The sequence below is a fragment of the Grampus griseus genome, assembly GCF_964374135.1.
Source record: "Grampus griseus genome assembly, chromosome: 8".
NCBI classification, from domain to species: Eukaryota; Metazoa; Chordata; class Mammalia; order Artiodactyla; family Delphinidae; genus Grampus; species Grampus griseus.
Window position 1 is genome coordinate 105,168,064 of NC_139002.1, and position 27,875 is coordinate 105,195,938.

General features: G+C 59.3%; 3 protein-coding genes across 5 annotated transcripts; all 3 read right to left on the minus strand.

Annotated features, from left to right (window-relative positions):
• Positions 1–32: 32 nt before the first annotated feature.
• On the minus strand, positions 33–13,693 carry PITPNM1 (phosphatidylinositol transfer protein membrane associated 1). Its single transcript, XM_082660541.1, has 24 exons — positions 13,432–13,693; positions 12,485–12,603; positions 10,781–10,995; positions 10,574–10,695; positions 10,146–10,370; positions 8,353–8,679; positions 8,180–8,275; positions 7,988–8,095; positions 7,207–7,268; positions 6,863–7,113; positions 6,356–6,545; positions 6,149–6,256; positions 5,755–5,912; positions 5,462–5,667; positions 4,838–5,008; positions 4,004–4,168; positions 3,627–3,775; positions 3,391–3,501; positions 2,837–2,953; positions 2,475–2,623; positions 2,239–2,388; positions 1,975–2,158; positions 1,553–1,681; positions 33–919 (listed from the first exon to the last, which is right to left on the minus strand). Exons 2-24 carry the CDS (start codon positions 12,560–12,562, stop codon positions 656–658), a joined length of 3,735 nt encoding a protein of 1,244 aa, XP_082516667.1. The 5' UTR covers positions 12,563–12,603; positions 13,432–13,693; the 3' UTR covers positions 33–655.
• Positions 13,694–14,900: 1,207 nt separating this feature from the next.
• Positions 14,901–17,238, minus strand: CDK2AP2 (cyclin dependent kinase 2 associated protein 2). Its single transcript, XM_082660839.1, has 4 exons — positions 16,586–17,238; positions 16,180–16,280; positions 15,960–16,092; positions 14,901–15,430 (listed from the first exon to the last, which is right to left on the minus strand). Exons 1-4 carry the CDS (start codon positions 16,665–16,667, stop codon positions 15,363–15,365), a joined length of 384 nt encoding a protein of 127 aa, XP_082516965.1. The 5' UTR covers positions 16,668–17,238; the 3' UTR covers positions 14,901–15,362.
• A 5,203-nt stretch (positions 17,239–22,441) lies between these two features.
• On the minus strand, positions 22,442–27,517 carry CABP2 (calcium binding protein 2; the record flags this gene model as incomplete). Of its 3 annotated transcripts, XM_082659612.1 has the most annotated exons (7): positions 22,442–22,467; positions 23,071–23,218; positions 23,330–23,439; positions 24,143–24,277; positions 25,138–25,168; positions 25,745–25,918; positions 26,479–26,535. In XM_082659612.1, the coding sequence occupies 7 exons, from the start codon at positions 26,533–26,535 to the stop codon at positions 22,442–22,444; spliced, it is 681 nt and encodes a 226-aa protein (XP_082515738.1). The 3 variants fall into 3 exon arrangements, with proteins under 3 accessions (XP_082515738.1, XP_082515739.1, XP_082515740.1); XM_082659613.1 differs by lacking the exons at positions 25,745–25,918; positions 26,479–26,535 and adding an exon at positions 27,353–27,517; XM_082659614.1 differs by lacking the exon at positions 25,745–25,918.
• Positions 27,518–27,875: the final 358 nt, after the last annotated feature.

Genomic DNA, 27,875 nt, shown 5'->3' on the forward strand with positions numbered 1-27,875 from the left:
GGCCTCAGTGTCCCTGACAGAGAAGTGAGGGTGGTCTCTGTCACAAAGGAAGTGTTTCTCGCTGGCCAGGGCTAAGCTGCCTGGAAGCTTTCAGTCTTAACGGGGAGACGAAGCAAGTGCAAGCCAGGGGGCCTAGTGTCCGGGTGAGGCAGGCTCCCCTCCGATCCCATGGCCTCAGCTAATGCAGGCAGAGGTTCCAGTGAGAAGCCAAGTGTGGCCCCTGGGAACTGAAAGGCCAGCCCAGGTGGTGAGCGGAGGGCGGGGGTAGGCTGGCTCTCCAGGCCCCAATCCTGGCCCTGTCCTCTGACCTGCTGCATGACCCTGGGCACATCCTGACTCCTCTTTGCCCTTCAGCATCTCTCTTGAACTGGAAACTGGGGGCTGGGCTGCCCTGTGATGCCAAGCAGGCGGGCGATCAGGTGGGATGCAGATGGTGTTTATTTTCATGGATTTACACACACTGGAAAAGCCTCTGGGCCCTTGCTGCTCCCTCCTCCCACCCCCACGGCTGGGTCCCCCAACATGAAAGGGAACTAACACCGAGGGGCAAACAGAGATGCAGGATGTGGGGCTGGGGGCCCAGCCTTCCACATGCGGCCACGTGGGCCTCTCAAGTGTGTGAGTAAATAACCCAAGTCCAGCCACAGTTTGGGCCTCACTCTTCGCCGTCTAGCTTGAGGCTGATGCTTCGGGCCTTGCCTCGCGCCAGGGTGGTGGGCGGCGTCCCTGGGCCCTCCCGCTCTGCCTGGCTGGGGCCCCTCGAGCGAAGCAGCTGGCTCTGTTTTCGGAGGAAGTCCACAGGGGCAGCCCCGCCATAGCTGCTCTTGGCCAGGGCGGCCCTCGAGGGTCCCACGGGGGCATGAGGGTGGGAGCTGGCCTCCAGTTGGCCCAAGTGGGCCACATAGCCATCTGACAGGAACTGCGGGCAGAGGTGGGCAGGGATGAGGGGATGGCTGGTCTCAGGCCCACACACTGCCCTCACCTGTCCTCCCCAGGGTCCTGGGCAGTGCTGGCTGCATTATAGGCCTGGCACAGCCTGACCAACCCCAGGCGGAGCCAGGGCACCTTTATTCCTGGCTCTGCCTCTCTCTGGGTCTCATCTTGAGTTTCCTCATCTGTAGAATGGGATTTTGGAGGAAAACAACAGCAACTAACGTTTAGCAAGCACTTGCTTTGCGCCCAGCCCCGTGCACGCTGATCTGCAGTAAATCACGTGCTCTTCATGATAGCTGTTGAGGTCTGGTCCATCTTATCATTTCCATTTTGCAGATGAGAAATTGAGGCTCAGAAAGGTCAAGGCCTATGCCCAGGACCGTGCCAAAGTGGAACCAGTACTCAAGGTCTTGAGCATAGTATCAATCCTGGCCTGCCCAGCACCTCCAAGCTGCTTGTGACCCCCATCCTAGGAGGAGCCCAGGTTCCCTGATGCCAGCCATCCTTCTCACAGCCGCCTGCCTTAGGTGCTTCTTAACACATGGGTGGTCCTTCCCGCCCAGACCCAGGCTCCCACTCCCCAGCTGGCTCGCAGTCCCCACCTTCACTTGGTCCTCACCTGGCACTGCGCCTGGAGCTTCCGCACAGCGCGGCCCACGATGTAGGTCTGGCCCGGGGGTAGGCCCAGCGCCGCATATACGGCCACATCTTTGGGGGACCCGTAGCCGGCCACGATGTTCAGTTCCACCTGTGGCCAGAGAGGCCAATCAGCAGCCCCGGGGGGCGGAGTCGTGAGGCAGGGGGTGGGGTCTGGTGGGCATCCGGTTCAGAATGTTTCGGGTCGAGGCCATATGGTCTACCTCACCAGGTCCGGGTGGGGTCGGGACCGGCCGTATCTCTCTAGTTGGCCCCAAGGACAAGGGGCCCCTGGGACCACGAGGGCCTTGGCGGTCTGTTAGGTTCGGGGGCCGATGGGGGTGAGACCGGATGGGCCTCCTCCCAGGGCGACGGCGGGGACGGGACCCTCCCCAGCCGCCGCACCTCCTGCACCAGGCTCTGCAGAAACACCGCCTTCTGGCGCAGCGGGTCGTGGGTGAGGCCATCGCAGAAGGAGACTACGCCGTGGGGGAAGTTGTGCTGTGACAGCCAGGCCACCACGCGGTGCTTCTGCATGTCGGGCCGGCCCGTTACGTACACGATCAGGTAGCCCGCGTCCTGCCAGTGCCTGCAGGGTGGGGCGGCGGTCAGCTCCATGCACCAGGGGTGGAGACCAGTCACCACGGCGAGCCGGGCGGCCGCTCCTACCTGACCACGTCCACGGCGCCGGCGCGCACCTTGGGGTCGCTGCCCATGATGGAGACGCTGGCGGTGAAGGAGCCGTCGATGCTGAACACCACGGCCTCCGTGCTGCGGGCCACGACCGTCAGGCAGCACTCAGCGTACGTGTGGTCGCCCCTACGGCCCAAGGGCTGCTTGAGCGACATAGGGGCGGGGCCCAGAGGAGCCCCACCCCGCAGAGGCCCGGCCCACCCCGCGCTCACCTGACCACCATGCGCACCGGGTAAACACCGATACCCAGCGCACGCTCCACGGGCACCGGGAAGGTGAGGCGGCCCGAGCTGTTGGTGACCTCGGTGCCAAAGTGAATCCACTTGCCTGACAGCGGCTGCGTCATGATGTAGATGTCCACCTAGCAGGCAGAGGGGGTGAGAGGGTCCCCCCGACGCTGAGCGGAGGAGGGCCGAGGCGGGCCTGTTGTTGGGGGAGGACGGGGTTGGGGGCTCAACCTAGTGTGACTGGGAGCTATCCGTGGGACAGGAGGCAGCACCCGGACCTCCCGCTTGGGGCGAGTTCGGCCCGAGGGCGGCCGGTCTACCCGGGACTGAGGCCTCTGTGTCCTGACCTTCTCTCCGGTGAGCGTGACCACGTCCAAGGGCCCGTACATGAAGCGCCCGTTCAGCACCTGGGGGCGGCCCTCGCACACCACCGTGTCGCTCGCCCGGTGGTTGGAAGTGACGTTCTGGTGGGAGGAGACGGCGTGAGCCCGCAGCAAAGAGGTGACAGGGATGCGGGAGGTGCTGGTGAGGGGGACCCGCTGTCAGACTGGGGTGCTCGGCCTGGAGGAGGCGGGGTCGCTGCGAGAGAGGGGCGAGGCCCGAGGGGTGGGCGCTTTTGCTGACCCCGATCTGAGGTCATGAGGGCCTCTGTGTGGAGGGCGGTTCCGAGGGGCCGGAGGCATGACAGGTTGGGGTGCAGAGGATGAGGAGGTGGCGGGATGGTTAAGGGAGGAGACCAGTTGGTACCCAGGGGCGGGGCCGAGGCATGAGGAGGTGGGGCCAGGACCCAGGACCCAGGGTCAGCGGGCGGGATTGGACCCCGGCAGGTCTTGAGGGGCGGGGATCCTGGGGAGAGTAGGCAGGGCCTCGCTCTTGAGGGCTCGAGGGGCAGGGCACGTACCCGGATCTTGACCTGGGTGCGTTTGCGCTGCCACTTCTCCCTGGGGAAGGCCGGGCTGTAGATGGACGGCTCCTCGCACTCGGCCAGCTGCGGCTGCTCCTTCTCCATCACCTGCGAAGAATCGGACCAGCAAGGCCACGTGAAGGGGGGAAGGGTGCCTGGGGCTGCCCCTCCCCCAGCCCACGGCTCCCTATCATTGTCCGGTTCCCCCTCCCACCCCGCATCCCTGGGCCCACCTGGCGCAGGATGAAGGCCACCACATCCGCCGACTCCCAGTAGCTGGCGTGGAAGAGGTGGGGCAGCGAGACGGTGGGGAAGGCGGTGAGCGCCTCAGGGCAGTACAGCGAGTAGTCAATCCGCTTGGTCCCCCACCAGCGCTCCAGGACTGTACGGCCACGGCGGGCAGTGAGTCAGGGGTGGCCTCCCACCCCATGCCCACCCGTCTGGCCCCTAATGCTCTTCCCTCCCTCTTTTCTGCCAACCCTGCTGAGTCTGGAGTTGGGTGCTAGGGCGCACTCATCCCAGAGCAAACGCTTGGGGCAAGGGTGTTTCAGCTGGGCTTTGAAGGTGGAATAAGGATTCCCTGCCCAGGCTGGGTGGCTGGCTGACTTACTCTTAACCACCTCACTGGTGGTGCTGGGGGCAGCTGGCTGGGCTGGCAGATCACTGCCTAGCTCACTGCCCTTCCAGAAGGCTCCGCTGGTAGAGGTGGGCGTTGAGGGCACCAACATCTCCAGCTCCTCCAGAAAGAGGCCTGAGTGGGTCTGCAGAGTGTCAGCTGTGGGTGGACGGGCGACCTCAGTGGCGGGCTGGGCCAGGCCACCCTCCTGTTTTCCCACCCAAGGTTCCAGGACAGCCTGGCCCCCATCCCTCCCCCATCCCCCCTGCCAGCCCTCCCTGGTTGGGTCTTGGCTAAGGCTGAAGTGCCCCACATCTGGGTGGAGGTGAAGGGTGGGGGCAGCCTCTCCTGTTAGCTCACCCCAACAGCCAGCCGCATTCCTGCCAGCATGACTGCCGCCACCACCTGGACCCAGGCCCACTTGTCTCATGGGGCCAAAGGGCTACTCACTCGCATGCACATGAGTACACACCCCAAACCAATACACGAACACAAGTGCATGCGGAGACACAACGCATCCCTACACACAGACACAGCAGCCCCTCTCCCCGCCGGCGGTGGGCGGCTGCTCTCAGTGTCACCACCTCCTCCCTTCAGCCCAGTTGTCACCACTGCCCCCAACTTCTGGGCAGAGAATGTTAGAGGGTCTTGGGGATCCAGACTGCCCAAGGGGCCAGGGGAGGGCTCCCTGGTCCTGGGAGTGGTGACATGAGAGAGTACCAATGATGTGGGAACTACCTCATGTCTTCTTGGGAGAGGGGGGCCCACACCCATCCCTCACTGTTGGTGCCGTCCTCTTTCTCCCCTTTATCTTGGTTGGCGGCATACCCAGCAGCAGGGATGAGCCGTCTCCCAGGGGGAACTTCTGGTAGCGCGGCACAGCCAGTGGGGCGATGGCCTGGAACTTGGGGGCCAGCAGGGGCTCAAGGCGGGAGGCGCAGGGGTCGGCCGCATGGAAGAGGTTGTAGATCTGCTCACAGGCTGGCCGCATCTGGGCCACTGGTACCCAGAAGATAAAGGGGGGAGGGGATTCATCTGGGCATACTGGGAGGCAGGGGTTGTGGGAAGCGGCACCCTGACATGCTGTGTGACCCTGAACCAGCACTTCCCAGACTCTACTCCCTGGGAGGTCCCTGGGAGTGCTTAAAAGTGAGACAGGTCTCTCGGCTAAAAAGAGATCAGAGCCTTCGATTTGCTGATGTTCAAGATGAAGCGTTCCCCATGCCTGTTGGACCCCCTCTCATGAAAGCATCTGTGGGTATGCGTTCCTCCTGGTGCCCTTTGGGACACTTGGCCTTGGCAAGTCCCTTCTTTCTGGGCCTCAGGTTTTCCCTCTCTAGCCAAGCCATTTATTTGTACAGTGGGGAATGGTATAAACACCCCCATTTCAGATGAAACAAAGCGGAGATGGGGGAGGGGCAGGTGAAGCCCACCCCCACCCTGAGGGCTCACCCTCCAACGTGGGCATCACGGTTTTCCGCAGAGCCAGCACCAGGCCCAGAGGGGAGCCAAAGAGGAAGAAGCCGGAGACCTTGAAGTCAAGGCGGGTGGCACTGGTGAGACCATCAGGAACCTCAGAGGCGGCAGCGGGTGGACAGGAGGCTGTGCTTGCCCGTCTGGGCTCCCCAGAGGAGGTGGCTGAGGGGACCGTCTGCAGGCTGGGGGAGGGCGGGAGGGTGCTCAGTGCTGCTGCTTCCGCAGCCCAGCACAAGCCCAGTTTGGGGTTGATGGGGCAGGAATGTCACCTGTTTTGAGAGCCCTCGGGCTCAGGACTGGCCATGTCGCTGTGGGTGTGCTGGGCAGGCAGCACTGAGGGCTCTGGGCTGGCCCGGCCCAGTCCCTCCACCCCATCTGCCAGGGGATCCCGCACTGGGCCAACCTCCGGGGAGAGCAGCTCATTGTTCTAGACGGAATAGGGGACAGAAACAGCCTTAGGACTGGAGACAGTCGATTTCTACTTATTTGGAAGTGAGGAAAGAGGCTTGGGGGTTGGGCAGGGACTTAAACAAAGAGTAGAGCCCCAGAGGAGGTGGAATGAGGCAGCAGGGGACAGGCCGGAGAGAGGTCATATTCCAGGGGCAGAGAACTAGAGCCGGGGAGACACCGGCCTCCTGGGGAGGCAGGTCCAGCCACACTGACCATGCTTCCGCGGCGGCTGCTGCTGCGGCTCCCAGTGCCCGCGCTGGCGCTGTGGCAGAGTGCATCAAAGCCCAGGATTCCACCGACGCCATCCCCAATCAGCACCACCTGGGTGGAAGGGCAGCGCCATCAGGAGGGGCTGCAGCAGAGGCAGGAGGATGGGGGGCTCCCGCAGCAAGTTCCCTGGGAACATCCCTAACTCCTGACCTGCCCGCAGAAGCCGACACCCTCAGACGAGCGCAGGAAGGCGGCGTAGGCCTGGTTAGTGCGGGCAATGACCGTGGCCACAGCGCCCTGGTATCGGGAGGATGAGGTGGCCAGCAACGGCAGGGCAGCCAGTGGAATGTGGTCCTGGGAGCGGGACAGGCTGTCACCGTCATGGCTGTAGGGGCTCAGGCTGTAGGAGGAGGGGGTATAATGGATGGGTGGGGGGCCTCCAGGCCCTCCACTGCCCCCTCTAAGTCCCCTTGACCTGTTGGCAAGTCCTAGCACTGGAGGGCCTTTGTGGGGACCGTCAGTATCCCAGAGGCCTTTGTGATGGAGCCATTGACTAGAAACTGAAATCCAGCTGGGTAGGTGACTAGCCCAGGTGTTTGGCTTCCTGGCCTCCTCCCCCTCCCCCCATGGGGCCTCTCTGGTCTCAGGAGCCCCCAAGTGGCTGTCCACACCTTGGGGACCCTGTGTGTCCCCCACCCTCCCATCCCTGACCAGTACTTGGAGACAAGGGCATAGGCAGCGGCGCAGATGGGTGGGCAGGGCACCAGGCGCAGCGCCACGTGGCCCAGAGCCTCGGGGAAATGGACGCGGGTGATGGCCTCGAAGGCCAGGCTTAGCGTCTGCACATCCGCCTGCTTGGAGCTGGTGTCTCCAGGGCCTGAGTCTAGGATGTTGCCGCTGTGCAGGATGAGGAAGAGGGCGTGGACTGTGCATGTCTCCGCCCCCAGTTCCCCCGCTCCATCCGGGCCCTGCGGGGCACAGGGGGGGTGCCAGGGATGTCAGAGCAGTGGCCTGGCCGGTGGGTGGGCAGAATGAGACGCGGGGTGGCCGACCATACTCACTTCTGGGTCCCTGGGTGCTCGGGCCCCGTCCCCGATATCTTTGGTGGACTCGGTTCCAGGGTCTGCAGGATGGGGAAAGCCAGTGAAGGGGACTGAGGGGTCTGTGGGGATCCCCTCATCTGGTACTTCAGGTACCCCTGCTCTGCTGTCTGCCTGAGCACCCGCCCTCGCCCCCCATCTTCCTCTGACCTTCTCCTCTCACCCGACTCTCCCAGGTCATTTCACGTTTCTGCGTCTTTGCACATGGCCAGTCCTGCTGCTGACAGGCATGCGTCTCCGCACAAGCCCTGTTTGCCTGGAAAATTCCTTCTAATCCTGCCCTGTCCAATATGGTAGCCACTAGTCACATGTGCCTACTTAAACTGAAATGAATTAAAATAACAATACCAATTTCAGTTCCTCAGTCCCACTTGCCACATTTCAAGTACTTGCTAGCCACATGTGGCTAGTGGCTAGAACATTTCCATCATCTCAGAAAGTTCTTTTGGACAGAGCTCGTCCAATCCTTCAAAATCCAGCTTAGACATCACCTCCCACGTGAAGCCTTCCTGGACTCCGAATGAATTCCTCCATTCTCTGTGCTGTGTCTGAACCCTGAATACACGCCCCACATCCATCCATCCACCCATTATCTGCTCATTACTCGTCTGTGTATTTAATGAGCACACTTTCTGGACTGACATTCATCTCAGGACCCCATTAAACTTAGGAATGAGTTGTTCTCCAAGTCCCCACCGCATACGGAGTGCTGGTGGCTGGCAACTGGATGTGGGATCTTTACCTGGCGCCCCTTCTGCCTCCATGGGGCAGGCAAAGGCGTCGATGAAGTCATTGGAGTTCCACTTGGTCATCTCCTTGGGGAAAACCTCGTCACTGTCCGAGAAACCTTCTGAAGGGACGAAGGGCTGCGTCATGGTTTGGCGGGAGCTGCTCAGGGACCCCCCCCTTCCCCTAACAGGTCTGGGGTGCTGACCGTGGGCATCAAAGAACTCCTCCTCAGAGCTGTTCTCAGAGTCTCGGGCGATGTTCTGCATGCGCCACTCGGACAGAGTCTGGGGAGACACGCCCCCTGCAGGGCCACATTGGCCTCAGCCTGGGAGTCCAGCCTGAGGGCCGCTCCCTCCCGCCCCTCTGCCTCAGCCTCACCTCCATGCTGGGACGAGTAGGAGGAATGGGAGGACGAGGACCACTGCTTGCCGAAGCTGGCATCGGGCGAGGCATCGGGGCCTGGGGGCACCTCGGGCCCATCGGGGGTGCCAGCACGGCTGGTCCCAGCCCGGGCCTCAGTGCTTGGCTTCCCGGGGGGCTGGGCCTCGGGCCCCTCACTGCCTGTGTTGCACTTGGCCATGCGCTGTGCCAGCATGCGGGCCGTCTCTTCCTCCAGTGCCCGGATGTCAGCCATGCTCAGCTCTGTCCACTCGTCCTGCCAGCACCAGGCCTGGCGGTGGGCCCGCAGCATCACCCGACGCAGACCTGTAGGCGCCCAGGCATCAAAGCCATGCCCTCCCCACCCACACGCCCCAGCCCCGAGTTTCCCTGCCACTGCAGCCACATGCCCAGCCCGTGAGTTCAGGTAATGGCTCCCCTGGGCACACCACCCACCCAGGGCCACAAAGTATGGCAGGGTGAGCACTGTCCGGGAGACGGGAGTGGAAACTGGCATTTGTCTTCCTGCCCCACCTCCCTCCCTGCCCACTGCCTCTTTTATCCCTCTGGACACCCCAACTCTGAGCGCTGAGCCCACCCCGACACCCTGGGAAGCTGGGAGCAATGCTTGTTCTTTCAGCTGGCTTCCTGCTGATTTCTTCACAAGAGTTAACAATTAAGGCGTTGATAGTTAATGAAATTGTTGATGGTTAATGAAGGTGTTAAGAGTTAATGGAAGTGTTGGCACTTAATGAAGCAAAACATGATACCCATTCTGGGATATTTTCATCCTAAGCAGAGGACTAAACTTAGAGACTTCAATATCTAGGAAATAAAGTCATAATGATTGAATTATTGTTATAAACTTCTGGAAGGAAATACACCAGAATCTTAATAGTGGTTACATGTGGGTGAGTTCCATTTTTCTAATTTGTGCTCTTTGGCATTCTTCCAAATTTAAGATACGGTGCCTGTATTACTCTCTGAGTCAAATTTCCTCATCTGTAAAATGGCAATAATAACTGTCCTTACCTTGAGGGGTGTTGGGGGTGTTAAAGGAGATCTTGCATGGGAAGTGATTAGCAAAGAATTGGGCATGTGGTGATCAATACTAGCTTTTTACTATCTGGCCCAAACTCTTCCTCATTTACCGAAGGGAAAATTAAGGCGCAGAGATGGGAAGTAGCTCCCTGGAGGAGAGTTTCCATGAGGGTCCGTGGTGGAATGGAACCCAGGTCCCTGGACACCCCCATCCTTCTACCTGCAGGTAGTCTACCCTCAGACCTGGGAGGTGGGGCAGGGCTGAGCCACAGGAACTGTGGGGTTAGTTTTAGGGGGGGCATGAAACAGGGCCTCCTGGATAACAGGGCCAAAGGATGGGACTCGGAGAGAGCGACAGAGTCACAGCTTTGGCCTGCACTCCTTAGCGTGTTGCAGGTTAGAGCTGGTGACCCGCCTGAGAGCCTCTAAGTCTCGCTTGACCCACAGAACACTGGAGAGTCTTAGAATTTTAATGGATGAGAAGCAGCATCTCTGAATGTCAGAACCGGCATGGACCTCAGAGATCACGTTGTCAGCTCCTTGCCCGCCTGACTCTCACCTGTACCTCAAGGCTAGGCTCCCCCAACCCCTAGCTAGGCTGTGCGGCTCCCCTCTGCCTCAGTGCCCACCACATCAAACGGAAATGACGGCTTTATGTTTCTGTGTCCCCAGTAGACTGAGAGCATCCCTGGCTCAAACGCGCGGCCTGGTGCATGCCGAGTAAATAGAACCTCGCAAGGCTGGGCACTCACCGACATCGTGGATGAACTGCTCAATCTTGGCCTGCATGCCCCAGTAGCGGAACTCAACCTTGCACAGCTTATAGGCGCACATGAGGGGCCCCGTCTGGGCTGCTGTGCGTGCCCAGTCATCAGCCAGTGGTCCTCGGCCTGTCTTGGCCGAGCGGTACAGCCGGGGGTCTTCTTCCGCTTTGTACTCGCCTGGGGCCACTGCATCCCGCACAATGTCGATGGTATCTGGGGGGGTTCCGGCAGCGCTGAGCAACAGCAGCCCCCTCCGGCCCCTGCCACTCCTCCCACACCTCGGGATTGGGGGGGCAACTTTCCATGCACAGGAAGCCTAGACCGGGAGAGAGCTGGGACTTGTCAGAGGCCGCCTGTTGAGGTGGCAGGTGTCCTGAGAGGGGCTCCACGGTCCCCCCGCTGGCTCCAGGCCTCACCCAGGATGCGCTGTCTCCGCTCAGCCCCACTCAGGTTGAAGACATTCGGCTGCTGCCCCCCATCAGGCAGGTAATAGGTCTCTATTTCAATGGAGAATTTCTCCACAAAGGGGCAGGTGTACCTGGGCAGAGGGTGGGGGTGAGGGTCACGGCTGTGCCCACCAGTGCTGTTCCCCTCCTGGCCCCAGACCTGCCCCACCCACTCACCGGGTGCGGGTGTAGGGATAGGCATTCCAGGATTCCTCCTCCACCTGCAGGGCGGCCTTGGGCAGCAGTGCCCGGAACCAGCCTGGGATGTGGGAGCCCACGTGGTACACCTTGTGTGTGTACTGCCCACTGCCACCGGGCCCATCCGTGTAGGGCCGGTTGGCCAGGATCTCCACGCCACTGCCCTCACCACTTGACTCTTCTCGGCTCTTTTTCTGCAGCCCAGGGCAAGAGTAGAACGGGCAGCTCAGCCCCAGATCAGCTCCTGGGATGGGATCCCGAGCTAGGCCTGGTCCCCTGTGTAGCTCTGAGGCCCTAGTCCCAGCTGTTCTAACTCTCTGAAACCTGACCCTGGTCCCCTGTAGCTCCTGGGGTCAGTATTACAGCCGCTGTCCAGTCCCCTATGGGGTTCTGCAAGCCAGGACTCATTCAGTCATTCAAGTATTTGTTGTCTGCTCTATTCCAGACATTGTTTGGGATTATGTTAATTGGGATCTGTTGATGTACAGAACACAGACCCCTGCCTGCCCCTGTGCAACGTATGTTCCAGTGGAGGGAGATAGATAACACACAGAAAACAAAAAAAAGCAAATTAGAAGGTGCTAAGTGCTGTGGTAAAAAGAAAGCACAGAATAGGGTAAGGCGGATAGGGCTGGGGGTTGCAATTTTGATGGGATGGTCAGGGAAGGCCTCATTGAGAAGATAACATGACCTTGATCTGAAGATGACCTGGGGGAAGGGAGGGTGCTGAGCAGGTGTGAGGTGGGGGCACTATTTGAGGCAGAGGGGAAGCCAGTGTAAGCTCCTGAGGTGGGCGCATGCTGCGTGTGCTGCTGGCACGGGGCCAGGGTGGGTGGGCTGGAAGAATCCAGGAGAGTAAAAGGGGCCCCCACCTTTCTAGGACCCCAACACCAGCTCCTGCCACACCCCTCCTAGTCGGAGAGCACTCAGATCCCGTCCTTACATAGCTCTGGAGTTTGAACCTGGCCCACTTAACCCTCTGAGGCCAGATCCCGGCTCCCTTGCCTGCTCAGACTCTGGTCCCACATTTCTGGGGAGCACGTCTGGAACGGGCACCAACCCTCTCCCCTCCCTGAGAGCCTGCTCTGGCTCATTCTTCCCGACGTCCAGGGCCTCTACCCCCTTCCTCTTAGCCCAGACCTCAGCATCTGGGGTCCCTGCCTGCTCCTCTCTATGACAGATTTGGGGCCTGATCCTCAGCCCATCTCCCTGACCGCCTGGGGCTGCCGAGGTCCTGCCAAGGCCCTCTGGGAACCCCTCCCAGTCTTTCCCTACCACCTGGGACCTGCTCCTCACTTTCTGCCTCCCGCTCCTTTGCATCCTCCTGCGCTCCTTTGCTTACTCCCAAAGGATTACACATTCTAAGAAGGATTAAAGGAGGTCAGATGGGGGCTGAGCGCCCAGGAGGGGCTGGGCACTTGGGGTGGGGAGGCACCACTAGGCCGTTCTGCCGCTCTTCCCACAGACTTTAACCACCACCACCCCTCCCCCACATCCGACCGGGGAAGCTCTCTCTCCTCCTCTGGCCTGAGCCCTTCCAAGCCCCAGAGCGGGACTGGAGGGGAACTGAGCTGGGCCCAGCCCCTGGTCCCAGGTGCGGCCTGCGCGCTCCTGCGGACACCCAACATGAAGCATACCTCCCCCCACCCCGCGCCTTGGTCGCCTACTTCCCACCGCCCTCACCTGGATCATGTAGAGCTGGGCCACCTGGTACTCGTCCAGGCTCATGGGCAGCAGAATGTGGTACTCCTTGATGAGCATCCTGAAGGCGCTCGGCCGGCAGTGCGCGGCCTCCGCTCCCGCTGGTGCAGGACACCGCGCGGCCGTCAGTGCGGGGCGGCGGCGGCGCGCGGCCCCGAGCCCTGCGCGAGGGCCGAGGGGCTCGGGCCCGGCGACCCCATGCCCGGGCTCGCCGCAGGGGAGGCAGAGGCGAGCCCAGCTCTGCAGCCAGCGCCGCGGGGGGCCGGGAGCCTCGGCGAGGCTGAGCGCTGACCTCTTTTCCGCGCAGCCCCCGCCCCCCGCCCGCCCATCGCCACGGCAACCGCGCGCTGACGCTGGCCCCCCGGAGCCGCGGGCTCAGGCCGGCGGGCTGGCTGGCCAGCCTTGCCTCTTCGGCCGCGTCCGCGTCCTAGCCCCTCGGAACGGCATCCCTCAGGGACCCGCCCCCAGGAACCCCCGGGCCCCTCCTTCCGGGCCCGCCTTCCACAACCGGCCCCTCGGGGCCCGCCCATTGCATCCCTTTCCCCGAGTCGGTCCCGTGTCCCCCACTCTTGGACGTCCACTTAGAACCTTGTCCCCTGGGGTGTCTCTATGCGGAGCAGCCCCGTGCACCCCTCCTCAGCATCTCTGTCAGTGTTCCCCACCCCCCGCCCCCAAACCTACCTTCAAAGACCAGATAACTAACACCTCCGGCCGCTAGACCTGCCTTCCCCACCCTGGCCGGCAGCCCAGTCCCCAACTCTCCCCTTCCCAGCATCCTTTCTGGACCCCCGGCACTTGTCTACGCAGCCGCCCCAACATCCTTCCCGAGGGCTGACCCCTCTTCGGGCTGAGGCAGAAGTATCCCACGGGCCCCCGCCCTGAGAGACCCCCTCCGTCCACCTGCGCCCCGGTTTCGCCGCAGCCCCTACCTACACCTCGCACCCACTGAGCAGGCGAGAGGCCCCCGTTGTCTCCACTTCCTTCCACTCCCCGGCGTCCCCGTCCCTCGCCGTGCTCTTGGCCCGCCCGCCAACGTCCCGGCTCACCTCTAGTTTAGGGCGGGCGCCCCTCACCCGTTACGGGCTGGGGCGGACGGGCGGCGGGTCAGAGCCCCTAGCGCCCCGAGCCCCGGCCTCGGATTCCAGCGGTGGCCGGACCCCCTGGAGACGAAGCGCGGGCCCATGGCCCCGACCTTCCTCCAGGTCTGCCCGCCGGTGCCCCTGCTGTCCCTCCCCGTCGCCCGCCGCGTCACTGCGGCCGCCCCGCCTCCTTCCTGGGCCCGGCGGCCCTCCCCCCCACCCGGGCCGGGTCCGGGCAGCCCCGCCCGCGGCGGAGGAGGGCGGCCCCATTCTTCCTTCCCCTAGGCGGCGGGGGAAGAAGAGGCCCTTCTCCACAGGCTGGCGCTTCTCAGTCCCGCTGTATTCTTTGGGATCCCCAAAGCACTCTGGGTTCCCACCTCCACCCTGGCCCAGCCCTCCTGTGTGCTATGGAAATATGACAGAGTCCCATTCCCAACTTCCCAGGCCCTTGGATCCTGAGGCCCAGGGCGGGGGAAATGCCTCCCCGTCCAAAGTGCAGCCAGAAGCTGGTCTCTGACTTGCCTCTACCTAGCTGGTGCGGTTCCAGTGCCCCAGACCTCTAGGGTCATTCTGCCACACACACAGGCAGAGGCCTGCAGTCACTCCAAATCTTTGCGCTAGTCCCTGAATGGGGACCCGTGGCTTTCCCCACCTATATCTTCTGGGTCCACAGTCCGGTCAATGGCCACCAGATCCTGCGCAAAGGCTGAGACAGCCTAGGGTTGGGCTCGTGGGACCACACCCAGTCAGCTACAAGGCACTGGGACAGTGTATGGCAGCACCGAGCTGGGTCTCACCCATGTTGGAAACCAGTTCTCTCTCCTTGACTGTTTCTCAGGTCCTGTGGGGAGGGAAGCAGCAATGCTCCCTTTCTTTCCTCTCTGAGGACTCAGAGATGGGGTGTATTCAGAGCCTCCAGGGCTGATTCCGAGCTTAGGATGTTAGGGCATTAAGGCATGTGAGGGTGTGGCTTAAGTGAACTGGCATTTCCACCAGCTAGGCACTGCTAGTCCAGGGAAAGAACCCTCTAGGCTCAGGCTGGAGACAGTGCCCTCCAGCCGTGGAGGCAGCCAAGGCCCTGCGCTGCCCCCTGGTGGCATCACGTGAAGGAGGGCAGGGCGCTCGGCTACTGGAGCTCAACCCTTTCCACTACTTACAGCTGGAAGGCTGAGGGCCAGAGAAGGGCAGGGTTCCACTCAAGGTCAATGGACAGTGGAGGCAAGGCAAAGCCAGGCTCCGTGGGCCTCTCTCCCACCCACTGCACCCCACCTTCCGCCCATCCAGGCTTAGCAAAAGCACCAGACTCAAAAACTACGAGCTGAGAGAACAACTCCAAATTATCTTTTATTCATACAAAAAGGGCATATTTAGCAAAAGACACACTGAGAAAAGAGTCGCCACGGCCCAGGAGACAGGGCAGGGAGGCGACAGGCCTTCTGAGGCCCTGCTGGGGAGAAGGGGTCTGGGAAAAGTGGTGAGAAGTCCTGGGTAAGTGCTGAGTGGTGGGGGCCACAGAAAGGAGGAAGCTCCAGTTGGATCAACACTGTTGGCAGGTCATGGGTGGGATTCACAGTGACCTCGCTGCTAACTCTTTTGGGGGTTTCCAGTTAGTGCTGCCGACTGGAGCGAGAGCCGCCCACTGGTTCCTGGAGGGCACCCACCAAAGGACACAGAACAGGAAGCCCAGGATGGGAAGTGCAACTCGGGGTGAAGGCCAGGGAGAAGCAGGTGCTCTGCAGTGGCCAGGAAAGGTCCAGATGCTGAGGCGGAGTCGAGTCCTGTTACGTGCGGGCATTCCGCTCTGTCTCTGCCAGGCACTCTCTGACTAGCGCCCGGGCATGGATGATGCCTGGGGTGTGGATGCGGAAGTAACATACAGGATCTCAGCGACCCTCCAAGTCCCAAGTTCACCCGCCAGTGAAAAACACCCTCCCTCTCCATCCCCTTCCCTTTCAGTAAAAGGGACTATAATCTAATGAGGGGCTGGATGAGATTAGAGGTTTAGAGGTTAATCCTCAAATATGCCCTGTTGAAATACAAACTCCCAGGTCCTTCCCTGGAAATTAACTCAATGTCAATTCAATTTAAAACGCCTCTCTGGGGGACTTCCCTGGTGGTCCTGTGGTTAAGACTCCACGCTCCCAATGCAGGGGGCATGGGTTCGATCTCTGGTCGGGGAACTAAGATCTCGCATGCTTTATGGCGTGGCCAAAAAAACACACAAAAAAACCCAAAAAACCCCGCCACTCTGGATAGTGATCCTGGCCCGAGTCCAGGCTTGGCTCAGGTGGCCTCCAGATGTCTTTCCTTCCCTACCTAGTGAAGCACTGTCCAGTGTTTGTCTCCCGGGCAGGGGCGGTGGGCCTGGCTTCACTTACCTCTCTTCAGGCGCTCCATGGCGCTCTTGCTACCAGCATAGGTGGGCCGGATCTCTTTGCCCATCTCCTCTATGACCGACAGCAGGTCGGTGTAAGTGCTCTGGGAGCCCTGGGCGCCAGGTGGTTTCATTGCCTATGTCAAAAGAGAACAGGGCAGTGAGCTCAGGCCAAGAAGGGGCCCCCAGTCCCCGTCCATAGGCAATCCCTCGGCTCCACTCACCTGCACATAGCCCATGGAGGGCGGTCCAAAGTCGTTAAACAGTGGTCTGAAAGGGGCAGCGGCTCCTGGCACCGAGCCCGACGGCGATGGGACACTTCCGGCTGCAACATGCGCCAGTAAGAGGTCAGCGTGGGGCAGGGACGCCTCGCCCCGACGTTCCAAGCCCCGGACCAGATTCGCCCGATTCCCTCCAAAGGGCTTCATTCCAGGCTGCTAAACTTCAGGACAAACCCCTCCCCCTGCGCTTCACCAACAAGCCCTTACGTGACCACGCCCACTTCACAGGCCAGCGAACTGAGGCTCAGCGAGGGTAGGCGGCAGGCCCAGTATTGCAGAACTCAGGCCGTCTTCTCTTCGAGACCTCGACCGCCCGGGCAGGCAAGCAGGGGTGGAGCTGGATCCTCACCTGTAGGGACCGGGGTGCCGGGCCCAGGGGTGCTGGAGCCGGGGGTGCTGCTGGGGGCGGGGGCGATGGGTTTGTAGGACATCCCCAACTCCTGGGTGCGGCAGACGCCGGCCGGCCGCTCCTCCCGGGTTGGCTGCCTGGCCGCTCAGCCGCGCTCTGATTGGCAAGCCGGCAGCACGCCCCTGGTAAATAGAGCTCAGGCCGGAAGGGCGGGCGGGCACGAACGCTCCTTCACTCCCGATTGGCGCGCGAAGATGTCACTCGGGCCTTCTCATTGGCCGAGACCGGCCCCAACAGGCCGCAACCGCTGCTGATTGGTCTCCGCCTTCCGGACCTCGCACCTGTCTGCTTCGGATTGGGCGGTGGCCGACGCCCTCCGCAATTGGCGAGTTCGCGGCCCGGGCCGGCGCGCTCTCAATCCGATTAGTCCCAAAACCCGAGAGGCGGGGCCTCGGAAGCCTGGACCTGGGTCTGGTCCACCGCGGTTCGCGCCGAGCCGGGCTTCCCGGGCTTGGGTGCCGCCCTCGCGCCTCACTCACGTTGCTTCGTACGTCAGCTTCCCGCTGCCCGGTCCCGGTCCAGCTGGGCTGCTGTCGCCAGCGCCGCCGCCGTCGCCGCCGCCGCGCGCGCGCGCGCGCGCCTTTCCTCAGCTCTGAGTGCCGGAGGACGCAGGGCTTTGACGTTCCCAACCCTGCGCCCCACCCCGTGCGCTTTTACGTCACCTTTCACCGGTTCAGCAACCTGTCCTCGATCGGCGCATGCGCCCTCCTGAGGCCTCCGTCTGTTCCCATGGCAACGGGTCCGTCACCAACGCTGTTGATGCGCCTCTTCCTCCCAATTGCCTGGACCTCGGGTCTAGGCTGGTGTAAGGTCCAAGGGCGACCTCAAAGGCTCCTCAACCTGCACCCCACCCCCCACCCCCCTAAGGCCCCACGCCGGTGCCTCATAATGACAATAGCAGGAACAGCTAACCTTGAATACTAAACTGCAGGCCGGGCCCTGTACCATGCGCCGTCCTGGATCATGGACTACAGCACCATCTGGAGTCAGACTGACTGTTCGAATGTCACACCACCTCAGCTAGCGATTTGCCCTTGGGCAAGTTACCTCAATAGGCCTCAGCTTCCCCGTCTGTAAAATGGGGACGCTAATAATAACTATCTCTTAGGGTTGTTGTGTGGATTAAGTGAATATTCATAAAGTGCTTACTGTTTCATTCTCCTCTTAAGCATTTGTCAAAGAGTGAGCTTCAATCACGAACATTTTTTTAATGATTTAAAAAATCATTTAGGAGGTCAGGGGATCCCAGGATGGAATGCAGAATATGGCAAAAGAATCAAACTGTATCACAAATGTATGAAACAGCTTCAGTGAAGGGAGTGGGGGAATAAGGTGCTAGTCTGAAAATGAGGGGTGTCTGTAAGAAAAAGACTAAAAGCACTGCACATAAGCACTGGACCCTAGTTGATGACGTGGTTTCCCATGGGGGTGCGGGTTAACAATTCGGAAACCACTACACATGTACACTGGAATCAAAAATTATGTCAGTGTAGAGTGGATGATTTCTCACTGTTGGAATGAGAAGTTACAGGTAAGCGAGGAGGAGGCGGCTAGAATGATCCATGTGGTAACGGATTAGAGTTGGAGGTATCAATAGGAACTCATGTTTAGCTTGATATAAATACAGTTGGTTACATACAGAAATATTTTAAAATTTCTATGTTCACAGGTGAGTATACATATATATCTCATCACTCTATCAGCTGAGAGGGCCTAGAAGCAAGCTTGCACCCAGATCTTGGTTTCGAATACCATTCTCCAATAAAATGAAGCAGGGTTCCTTGGAGAAATGGCAGATTCTAGGACTGGGGCAGGAATAGACAAGATGATTCCGAAGCATCTAGTTGTGCCAGAAAGTAAGAAAATGCTAAAATGAAATAAAAACCCCCAAACCCAAACACCCACAATAATGGCGGTATGTCAGAGGGACACAGGAGCCAACTGAAAGAGCTTCCAATGGCCCAAGGTAGAGCAATTTGAGCAAGAAAATAAAATAATAGTACTAGATTATAACTTGTATAAAATAAATATCTATGAGTCCATATTGATGTAAAAATGATTGCGCAAATAAATAAATGGAGAAGAGACAAACTTCCCGGACAGAAGAATTTCAAGTAATTTATGTAGAAACTCAGCCCTTAATGAGGTGAATTATAATGCTCCACCCCGCTTAAGCGCGGGCCGTGTATAGTGACTTCCTTCCAGAGTATAGTATGTAACAGGAGAAAGAAAAAGAGTAATTTTACAGTACAGAAACCTGACAAACACTACCTTAAGCCAGGTGATCAAGGTCAACAGCATCAGTGATATCATGTTGATAGTATGCACCCTTCATATGTTGGGATGAGAACCCCATTCTAATCGTGAGAAAAACATCAGAAAAATCCCAATTTAGGGACATTCTATAAAATACCTGACTGGTCCTCCTCAAAACTGTCAAGAGGGACATCCCCGGTGGCGCAGTGGTTAAGAATCCGCCTGCCAGGGCAGGGGACACAAGTTTGAGCCCTGGTCCGGGAAGATCCCACATGCCGCAGAGCAACTAAGCCAGTGCGCCACAACTACTGAGCCTACTCTCTAGAGCCTGCGAGCCACAACTACCGAGCCCGCGTGCCACAACTACTGAAGCCCGCGCACCTAGAGCCCATGCTCTGCAACAAGAGAAGCCACGGCAATGAGAAGCCCGCGCACCGCATCGAAGAGTAGCCCCGCTCGCCGCAACTAGAAAAAGCCCGTGCGCAGTAACGAAGACCTAACGCAGCCATAAATAAATAGACAAACAAATAAATAAAAATTTTTAAAAAACTGTCAAGATAATTTCAAAAAACAAGGAAATTCTGTAAAACCATCATGACCAAGAGAAGCCTAAGGAGACGTGATGCCTAATGTAACATGGTGTCCTGGATGGCACTCTGGAACAGAACAAGGGAAAAAGTGATAAAATCTGCATAAAATGTGGACTTCAGTTAATGTGCCAGTATTAGTTCATCAGCAGTGACAAAGGTACCATTCTGACGTAAGATGTTAATAGAGTGTCGTGGTTAATTTTGTGTGTCAACCTGACTGAGTTATGGGGTGCCCAGACCTTCGGTCAAACATGATTCTGGGTGTGTCTGTGAGGGTGTATCTGGATGAGATTAACACCCATTGAATCTGTGGACTAAGTAAAGCAGATGGCTCTTCCCAATGTGGGTTGAAGATCTGAATGGAAAAAAAAAAAGGCTGAGCGAGAGGGAACTTTGCCTGCCTGACCTTTGAGCAGGGTCATCAGTCTTCTGCTCTCAGACTGGAACTTACAACATTGACTTTTCTGGTTCTTGGGCCTTCGGGCTTGGGCTGGAACTGTATCACTAGGTCTCCTGTGTCACCAGCTTGCTGAATGAAGATCTGGGGACTGCTCTGTGTCCATAATTACCCAAGCCAATTCCTTACAATAAATATCTTCACACACACACACACACACACACACACACACACCCCTCCTATTGGTTCTGTTTCTCTGGAGAACCTTGACTAACACATAGGAGAAGCTCGGTGTGGTGTATTTAGGAGCTCCCTGTCCAATATTCAAAATAATTCTGTAAACCTAGAACTACTCTAGAGTACAATAAGTGGATGTAATATCTTCATCTGGGTGATGGTTACCCGGTGCATACACATGGAAAAATCCACTGAGCTTTACACTCGTATACATTACTGAATGTATATTATACTCCAACTATTTAAAGTGGACTTACGGTAAAAATCTCAGCTGACAGCTTCTCTTGGAAAACCAGAAGATGCCGTAGCTCCAGCCTGCTCCAGCTGGCAACAGTCAGTGGAGTTGGGTGGCAGGTGCCCCCTTTAGGCGGGGAAGGGGCTCTTGGCTTGCACAGTCGCTGCCTGCTTCCTGTTCCTCCCAGGCCTGCTGCCTGCTCCAGCTGTGTCTGTTTGGAACTTCTGAGCTAACAGCCTTTCTGGGGTGGGAGGGCACGTGTGAGATTTGGGGGAACTGTGGGCACTTCTGATGCCAGCAGACACACGGCAGCCAATTAAGGTCATCCCCCCAACCATCCCCCCTCCCTTGCTCCAGGCACAGGGCCTGACAAGCTGGGGCCCGTGGGAAGGTGACCTTGAGCCTGCTCTGGTCTTCCCCTGGCACCTGTCCGTCACTCTCCCCAGCCCCTGCAGAGGGGACAGACCTTTCAGGCAGCAATGCCATCTGTGCCGGCCAGTGGAGGGTGGTGGGAGGGAGTGTGGGCCATGGCTCCCGGACAAGCTGCAGGGCTGGGGCAACTCCTCCTCAGCCCCAAGCCTGCCAGACTGGCAGGAGAGATCACCCAATTGAGGATTAAGCATTAATTGTGATCTGCCAGGCAAGTGGTGCTGAGGCTGCGGCAGCCAGCCCTGGCACCTCGGGGTCCAGGCTCCAGGCTGAGCAGAGTGCCGGTGGCTGCCCGCCTGCTCTGTCTTAAGGCCACCTTGTTGGCAGTAGCCATGCTGAGGACCAGCCACGGGCACTGCAAGCTCCTCCCCCTTCCTGACCTGGACATCAAGCCCATCACGCCTCCCGGCAGGTGGGAACGGCGTCGGGTCAGGCAGTGCTTGAGGAGGCTGAGGCCTGTCCTGGGTCTGCTCTGACCTGGAGGCGTCCTTTCTTGTTGGCACTGTGATTTTAGAGTCCCCAGGCCTGGGTGAAGTCCCACCTCTGCTTCATCCTAACCTGTGTGACTGTATGCCAGTTCCTCCCCGGAGCCTTCTGGTGCCAGGCAAAGGGGCCAGCTCAGCCTGGGGGCAATGAGGGATCATGACCAGTTTCTAGAGTGTGACAACACGCAAATGGCATTTCAGGAAGAAAAATCTGGCAGCACGCGCTGCATGGCCTGGAGGGGAGAGATGGCAGTGGAGCTGCGTGACCTCTAGCAAGTCACTGACACCCGGCCTCTGGGGTTCCTCAATATGGCACATGGGGTTACAAAGACCGTGGCAGGGCTGGAGTGAGGAGATGTGTCATGTGGTCTCCCCGGGAGGCAGACACTAAGCTGAAGTTAGGGACGCAAAAACGAGGACGCACGGTGAAGCAGGATTGGGCAGACAGCTTCCGATTCGAGGCTGACCTGACCACACCTCGGCTAACCTGGAGGGGAGCTCGGAGCGGAGACCACCTATGTGCTCGGTCAGTGGCTGGGGGCTCCCGGGAAGAGTGAGGTATCAGCCCCAAAGCTGAGGTATGTCCTGAAGAGGCCTGTCAGCTCACTCACTCCTCACAGCCGACCAGCAAGTTCTTTTTTTGGAGGGAGCACCGCGCAGCACCCTTCTAAGAGGAAATGGGATGGAGCTTGGGAAAAGCCCTCAGGCACGTGCTCCTCTCATGTCATCCTGGGTCCGGTAGGAGCCCTTCACAGGATGAGGGGCCACCGCGCACCCAGCTCTGGGAGAAGCAGGTTGGGTTTACTCATCCGGGGACGTTTCCCAACACTTGCTCTGGGCTGGGTGCAGGATCCGGGGAGGGCCCCTACCCACCCAAAGTTCACAGTCGAGGGGACTTCACTTTTGGGGGCCAAATACCTGCAGGGTGAACAAGTGAGTGGTGAAAGCTGCTCAAAGATGCTTTATTGTCAGAGAAATAGAGACGGGCGAGGGGGCTTGGTGGACGAGTGGGGGTGGAGGTGAGGGCAGGCAAGGGCATTGCACACAGGCCGGGGCAGGGAGGAGAGGATGAGGGTCCCAGCTGGAGGCGAGGGGCTCCGGGAACACACTGGCAGGCAGTGGCTCTGGTGCCAAGTCCTGTCTGCTGCCTCCAGCTTCTGTATAGGCTCAGCGAGACATCATTCGCACAAACTCTGCCAGGACAAAGCCAACGTTTTCTGGTCTGCTCTCTGGACTCCCCAGGAGTGAGGCTAATATACTGGCCTTGAGGTGGGAGGGAGTGTGGTCAAGACAGGGCGTGCAAGGGAGTCCCCTGAATCTGGTAGGGAATAGGCCAGGAAGAGGGGCTTCATCTTACAGGGAAAAAAAACCAAATCTTGTAACTGAACCTATTTTCCTCTTTGCTTTGGCTGCTAGGAAGCCAGGAACACTCTGGGGCCTACCTTGGAGAATTTCTACACACTGATTTTCCTTGGCTTCCTATTCTTATTTAATCCTTTTTTCCCTCTTTTGGGAATGAAGCATAGAGAAAGAGCTGGGTTCTGGGTAGGCTGCCCGCATGCAGATCTTGACTCCATCCACTTCTTTTGCTAAGCACTCACGCTTCCCTAAGAACTGACTTTCTTCTCCTGCTTATGGGGATAAGAGTTCCTTCCTCCCGGGTTTTCGTGATGATTACCTAGGAGAGGACACAGGCGTGCTTAGCACAGCGCCTGGCACACACGGATTAAGGCTCTTCCTCCGTTAAAACCCTCCCAGGGCGAGCGGTCCTGAGCTTGGTGAGCGGTGGACGGTACCTTCAAAGTCGACCAGGCCGTCCCCGTTGAGGTCAATGTCATGGAATATCTCGTCCACCTCCCGCTGGCTGAGCCGCTCTCCCAGCAGGGCCTTCAGAGCCGCCCGGAGTTCACCCAAGCTGATGCAGCCGTCCCTGTTGGTGTCGAACTGTGGCGGCGTTGGTTGCGGCATCAGGTCACAGACCGAACCGTTCATTCGTGCAGCCCCTCACTCACAACAGACAAGCAGCCCCGCCCCCTCCAGCCCCGGTGACCCCACCTCCCGGAAGGCGTCCCGCAGCTCCCTGACGCCAATCATGTCCGCAGTCTCCGCCAGCAGCTTGGGGCCCATCAGCTCCAGAAAGTCGTCAAAGTCCACCTTCCCGCCACCTGGGGGCCACGCCCATCAGAGACCTGGGACCATCAGAGACCCCTGCCCAGCCCTGGCGCCCTCTGCCTTTTGTCCTTCCCTTCTGGCCTGTGTCCCTCTCCCCTGCCCCACTAAATGGGCCTTTCCCTCCCTCTGGGTCTCACAGGCTGGGTTATCTGTGTCTCCTGAGGGCTTTTCTTAATTTTTCTGAAGAGTTCAGTTGGGTTCAAGTCCTGGCTCCAATGATCTGACTTTGTGACCTTAAGCAAGTCACTTAACCTTTCAGAGACTCAGTGTGGAGAATTTCTACACACTGATTTTCCTTGGCTTCCTATTCTTATTTAATCCTGTTTTCCCTCTGTTGGGAATGAAGCATAGAGAAAGAGCTGGGTTCTGGGTAGGCTGCCCGCATTCAGATCTTGGCTCCAACCACTTCCTTTGCTGAGCACCCACGCTTCCCTAAGAACCGACTTTCTTCTCCTTATGGGGATAATAAGAGTTCTGCCCTCATCTAAAAAGTGGGCATGATGGTCCTTGACTCACCCACATCCTAGGGGATGGTGAGATTCTCTGGAGGCAGAGAGCTTGCCTTGAGAATGACCAAGGTCCCGAGCTCTGGGGGCCAACCTGTGTAGACACCTCTGTTCCCTGGGCTGCCCAGCTGCCCTGGCCATGGGCGTGGCCTCTGGAGAACTGGGGGTGGGGCAGGTCTCAGGCACATACTGATTTGCTGTGAAATCTCGATGAGCTCCATCTCCGTGGGCATGTAGCCCATTGTCCGCATGCAGGCTCCCAGCTCTCCGTAGCCGATATAGCCGTCCCGGTCTCGGTCAAACTCCTGGAAGGCGGCCTGCAGCTCTGCCAGGCAGGGCAGAGTCAGTCCTTCCCCCACGTCACCCTGGACCCCATCCTGGATTGGACCTTCTCCCCTTGGTCCAATCATTTCCTCTTTCTAAACACCCATTTCTCTTTGCTGCCTCAGGGCCTTTGTACATGCTATTCCTTTAATTCATTCTGCAAATATTTAAGGAACATCTGCTATGTGCCAAGCTCTGCTCTAGGTACTGGGAATATGGCAATGAAGAAAGAAAAAAAAGGAAAGAAAGAAAGAAAGAAAGAAAGAAAGAAAGAAAGAAAGAAAGAAAGAAAGGAAGGAAGAAAAGAATGAATGAAAAAGAGAGGAAGGAAGGAAGGAAGGAAGGAAAGAGGAAGGAAGGAAGGGAGAGGGAGAAACAAATCCTTGACCTCATGGAGCTCACATTCTGGACACTCTCCCCTCCTCTTTGGTCCTTAAGTCACCTAATCAAGGAGGTCTTCCCTCTCAGTTCAGTCCCCTCTGGCCCATTTGTTCACTTCCTTGAGAGCACTTAGCACCATTTGTACTTGTAGTTGACTTATTGACGTCTGACTCCAGAGGACACAGGCCATATCTGTCCAGTTTGTCACATTTCCCAGTGCTCAGCACTGGGCCAGGCACACAGTGGGCACCCAGGAAGTGTTCGCTGAATGAACAAATAAAAAAAGGGGACCGTGACCCACCTGGCAAGTGGGACCAGGGAACTGACAGCTGGGGGTTCTCTCAACCCCTCCCTGCTCAGTCTTGTCCCCATATTCTCGCACGGATCCCCTGCGGCCTTCCTGCTCCTCCTGGAGCCTGCTCAGGCCCCCACCCAATGCCCCGCACTCCGGAAATTCTAGTTCTTTCCCCAACCCTTTACCTTCAATCTCCTCTGGCCGCAGCTCCCGATCCTGAGGGGACACAGAGGGGTTAAGAATTCCCTGGACCCCCCAGGCACCTGCATCCCTTCCTTCTTGTCCTTTGGGGCCCCCTACAACATGCAGGCACAGGACCAGCAGCGACACTGCTCCGACCTATTCCTCCCACCATTCCTGTTGATGGACCTGGGCACCTGGCCCCTCTTCCCTGTTCTCCGTGCCCACCCTCCTCTAGGGCCGGAGCTCCATTAGCCAGAGATGGATCTGGGGTTGGGCAGAACCTTGGGCTTGGCCATGGGGGCCTCAGTGTCAGCATATGTCCCTCTTGTTCTCTCTGTCCCTCTCCTGGAAGCCCTGTCCCCTCCCTGACCATCCTCTTGGTGGCTGTCTCTGCCATTTCTCTGGATTGCTCTCGGCCCCCTCTTCTTTCTTTCCTGGCATGTTTCCCTGGGTCTCCCCCGTGTTTGATCCCATGTCTGTTTCTCCACTCCTCTCTGCCCCTTACACCCCTGGGTCTGTGTGCTTTGCTCTGAGATCCCCACTCAATCCTCTCCCTCCACTCAAGGAGAAGGTAGGCACGGGCGGCAGGCAGGTGGTGACCGTACATACGAGCTGGGTGGCGGTGATGCTGGGCTGCAGGAAGACGCAGGCAGGCCCCACCAGGCTACTGAGTACGGAGTAGCAGCCCTGAACACCCGGCCCAGGGCTCCTCTGCTCCTTGGGGCTGGGGCCCAGGCCATGGCGGGACCCCCTTGGCGGGGAGCCAGGCCACTGCCAGCAGTCCTGCAGCAGAGCCGGCCATGAGCTGGGACAGTGACCCCTCTCCCCCCTCCCTCACCAGCCTCTCCCGTCGTTAGAACCCAGCACAGAACAGTGGACCCTCACCATCAGCAACACTCTATGCTGGAAGGGTCCACCCCCTCACTGTTCAGTTGGGCAAACCGAGGCCCAGAAAAGGCAAGAGACTTGGCCACGGTCACTCAAAAAGCCAATGGCAGAGTGAGACCCTGAGCTCATGTGCTGAGTCTCCCAGGCCAGGACTGACTAGCAGAGGGCAAGGGTGGCAGCAGGGATGGGGCAGTCGAGTGGGCAGCTGGGGGCCCTGACGAGCTTTGGCAGGGGAAGCCCAGTGGCCTACAGGAGCCAAGACCAGGATGGGCCAGAGTCTGGGGGCTGCCAGGGAAAATCTCGGTCTAGGGTGGTGGGAACCCACCCCTCCATCCCCCAGCTGCGCTGTAACCCCAGCTCAGCCTCTCACAGGGCTCTGCACCACCCCCCCCCACCAGAACCTTTCAGGGTCCAGCCAGCCTCCTGGCCTTGGCTTTCCCCCTTGACACTCCTACCTTAGGCCCCCGGTGTTGGGGCCGCTTGGCAGAGTTTCCCATGGGCCCTTGAACCATGCCAGGCCTGGAGTCCCGGGGGTGGCCCAGGGCTGGGCCTCAGAGGATGCTGTGGGCTCCCCCCAGCCCCCAGCCACTCCCAGTGAGAGTCTGGGAGCACTGCAGGGGATTTTCCTAGGGTTTTGTGGGGAGATTGGGCGTGGGTGGGCAGGCGGGGAGCCTTGGGCACAGGGGCTTGGGTCCTAATCTGGGATTATCTCTGAGCATCTCTGCTGGTGAGGGGGGCCACTCGGGGCATAAGGCCCCCCTGGAAGGCACAACCTCCCCATGCTCACTCCTGAGGGTCTTCCAGACACTCCCTCTCCAGGACCCTATCCACCCCCCACTACCCCTAATCTCTTCTAATCAGGAGAGATTTAATGTCTTCAGAAGCAGGGCCCGGACCTGGGAGGAGGAAACCAGGTGGCTTCTGTGCTAGAGCAGGCTGGGTCATCTCTCCCCAGAACAGCAGACCCAGGAAGGCCCTGGCCCTCCCTGTCGGACCCTTGCTCTCACCCCAGAGCATCCACCCAGCCAGCCTGCTCGGCACACCTGCCTGGACCTGCCCCCTGCCCCTTGTACTTGGGCAAGGAGCCGAGGGCAGCTGACTTTGGGCTCTGTGGGCTGGAAGCAGGCCTCAGTGAGGGCAGAGGTGGGGAGGGATGCCAGCCTGGGCAGCCGAGTGGCTGCTGCCCCCTCTGTCACTGTGCACGTCCGAGGTCCCCTCCCTGGGCTCAGCCCTGGGTTGGCCCAGTGGGCCGCGGTTGGGGTCTGGCATCCCCACTGTTCCCTCACGACCCCCCAGCTGAGGATGGCTCCGCACCCCGGCCCCCTTTACCTGCCCGTAGGCGGCCTGCACCTGGGTCTCCAGCTCCTGGAGGAGCGCCCGCCGTCTGGTGGCTGCTGGGTTGGCAGGGGCCTGGCTAGGCCCTGGAGTGCCCTCGGAGGGGCTGGGGTCCCCCGTGGGGAGGCTGCCATCTGCCGGGCCCTGGGGAAGGGCCATGGAGACAAGGGCTTGGCACCTCCTGCTGGCTGCGGGGCACTGCCCCACTCCGCTGTCCAGGGTCCTGCGGAAGGACAGCTTAGTGGGCAGCTGTGGGTGTGGTTCCCCACAGGGTCCCTGCTACTCTTCTCCCTGTTCCTCGCTCCGCGGGCTGATGGCCCCCAGGTCCTCCAAGGCTCCTGTCTTTCCTAGCTCCCCAGGCCCCTCACACAGCCCCTCCCTGAAATCCTAGCCTTCCCCTGAGCTGCCGCCCTCATGCTGGCCACAGGCTGCGCCCCGGGGCCCCTCCGCATCACATCGGCCTCTCTGGTTCCTGGGCTCTGCGTCTCCCCACATCCTCTTCCACCTCTGATTCTGT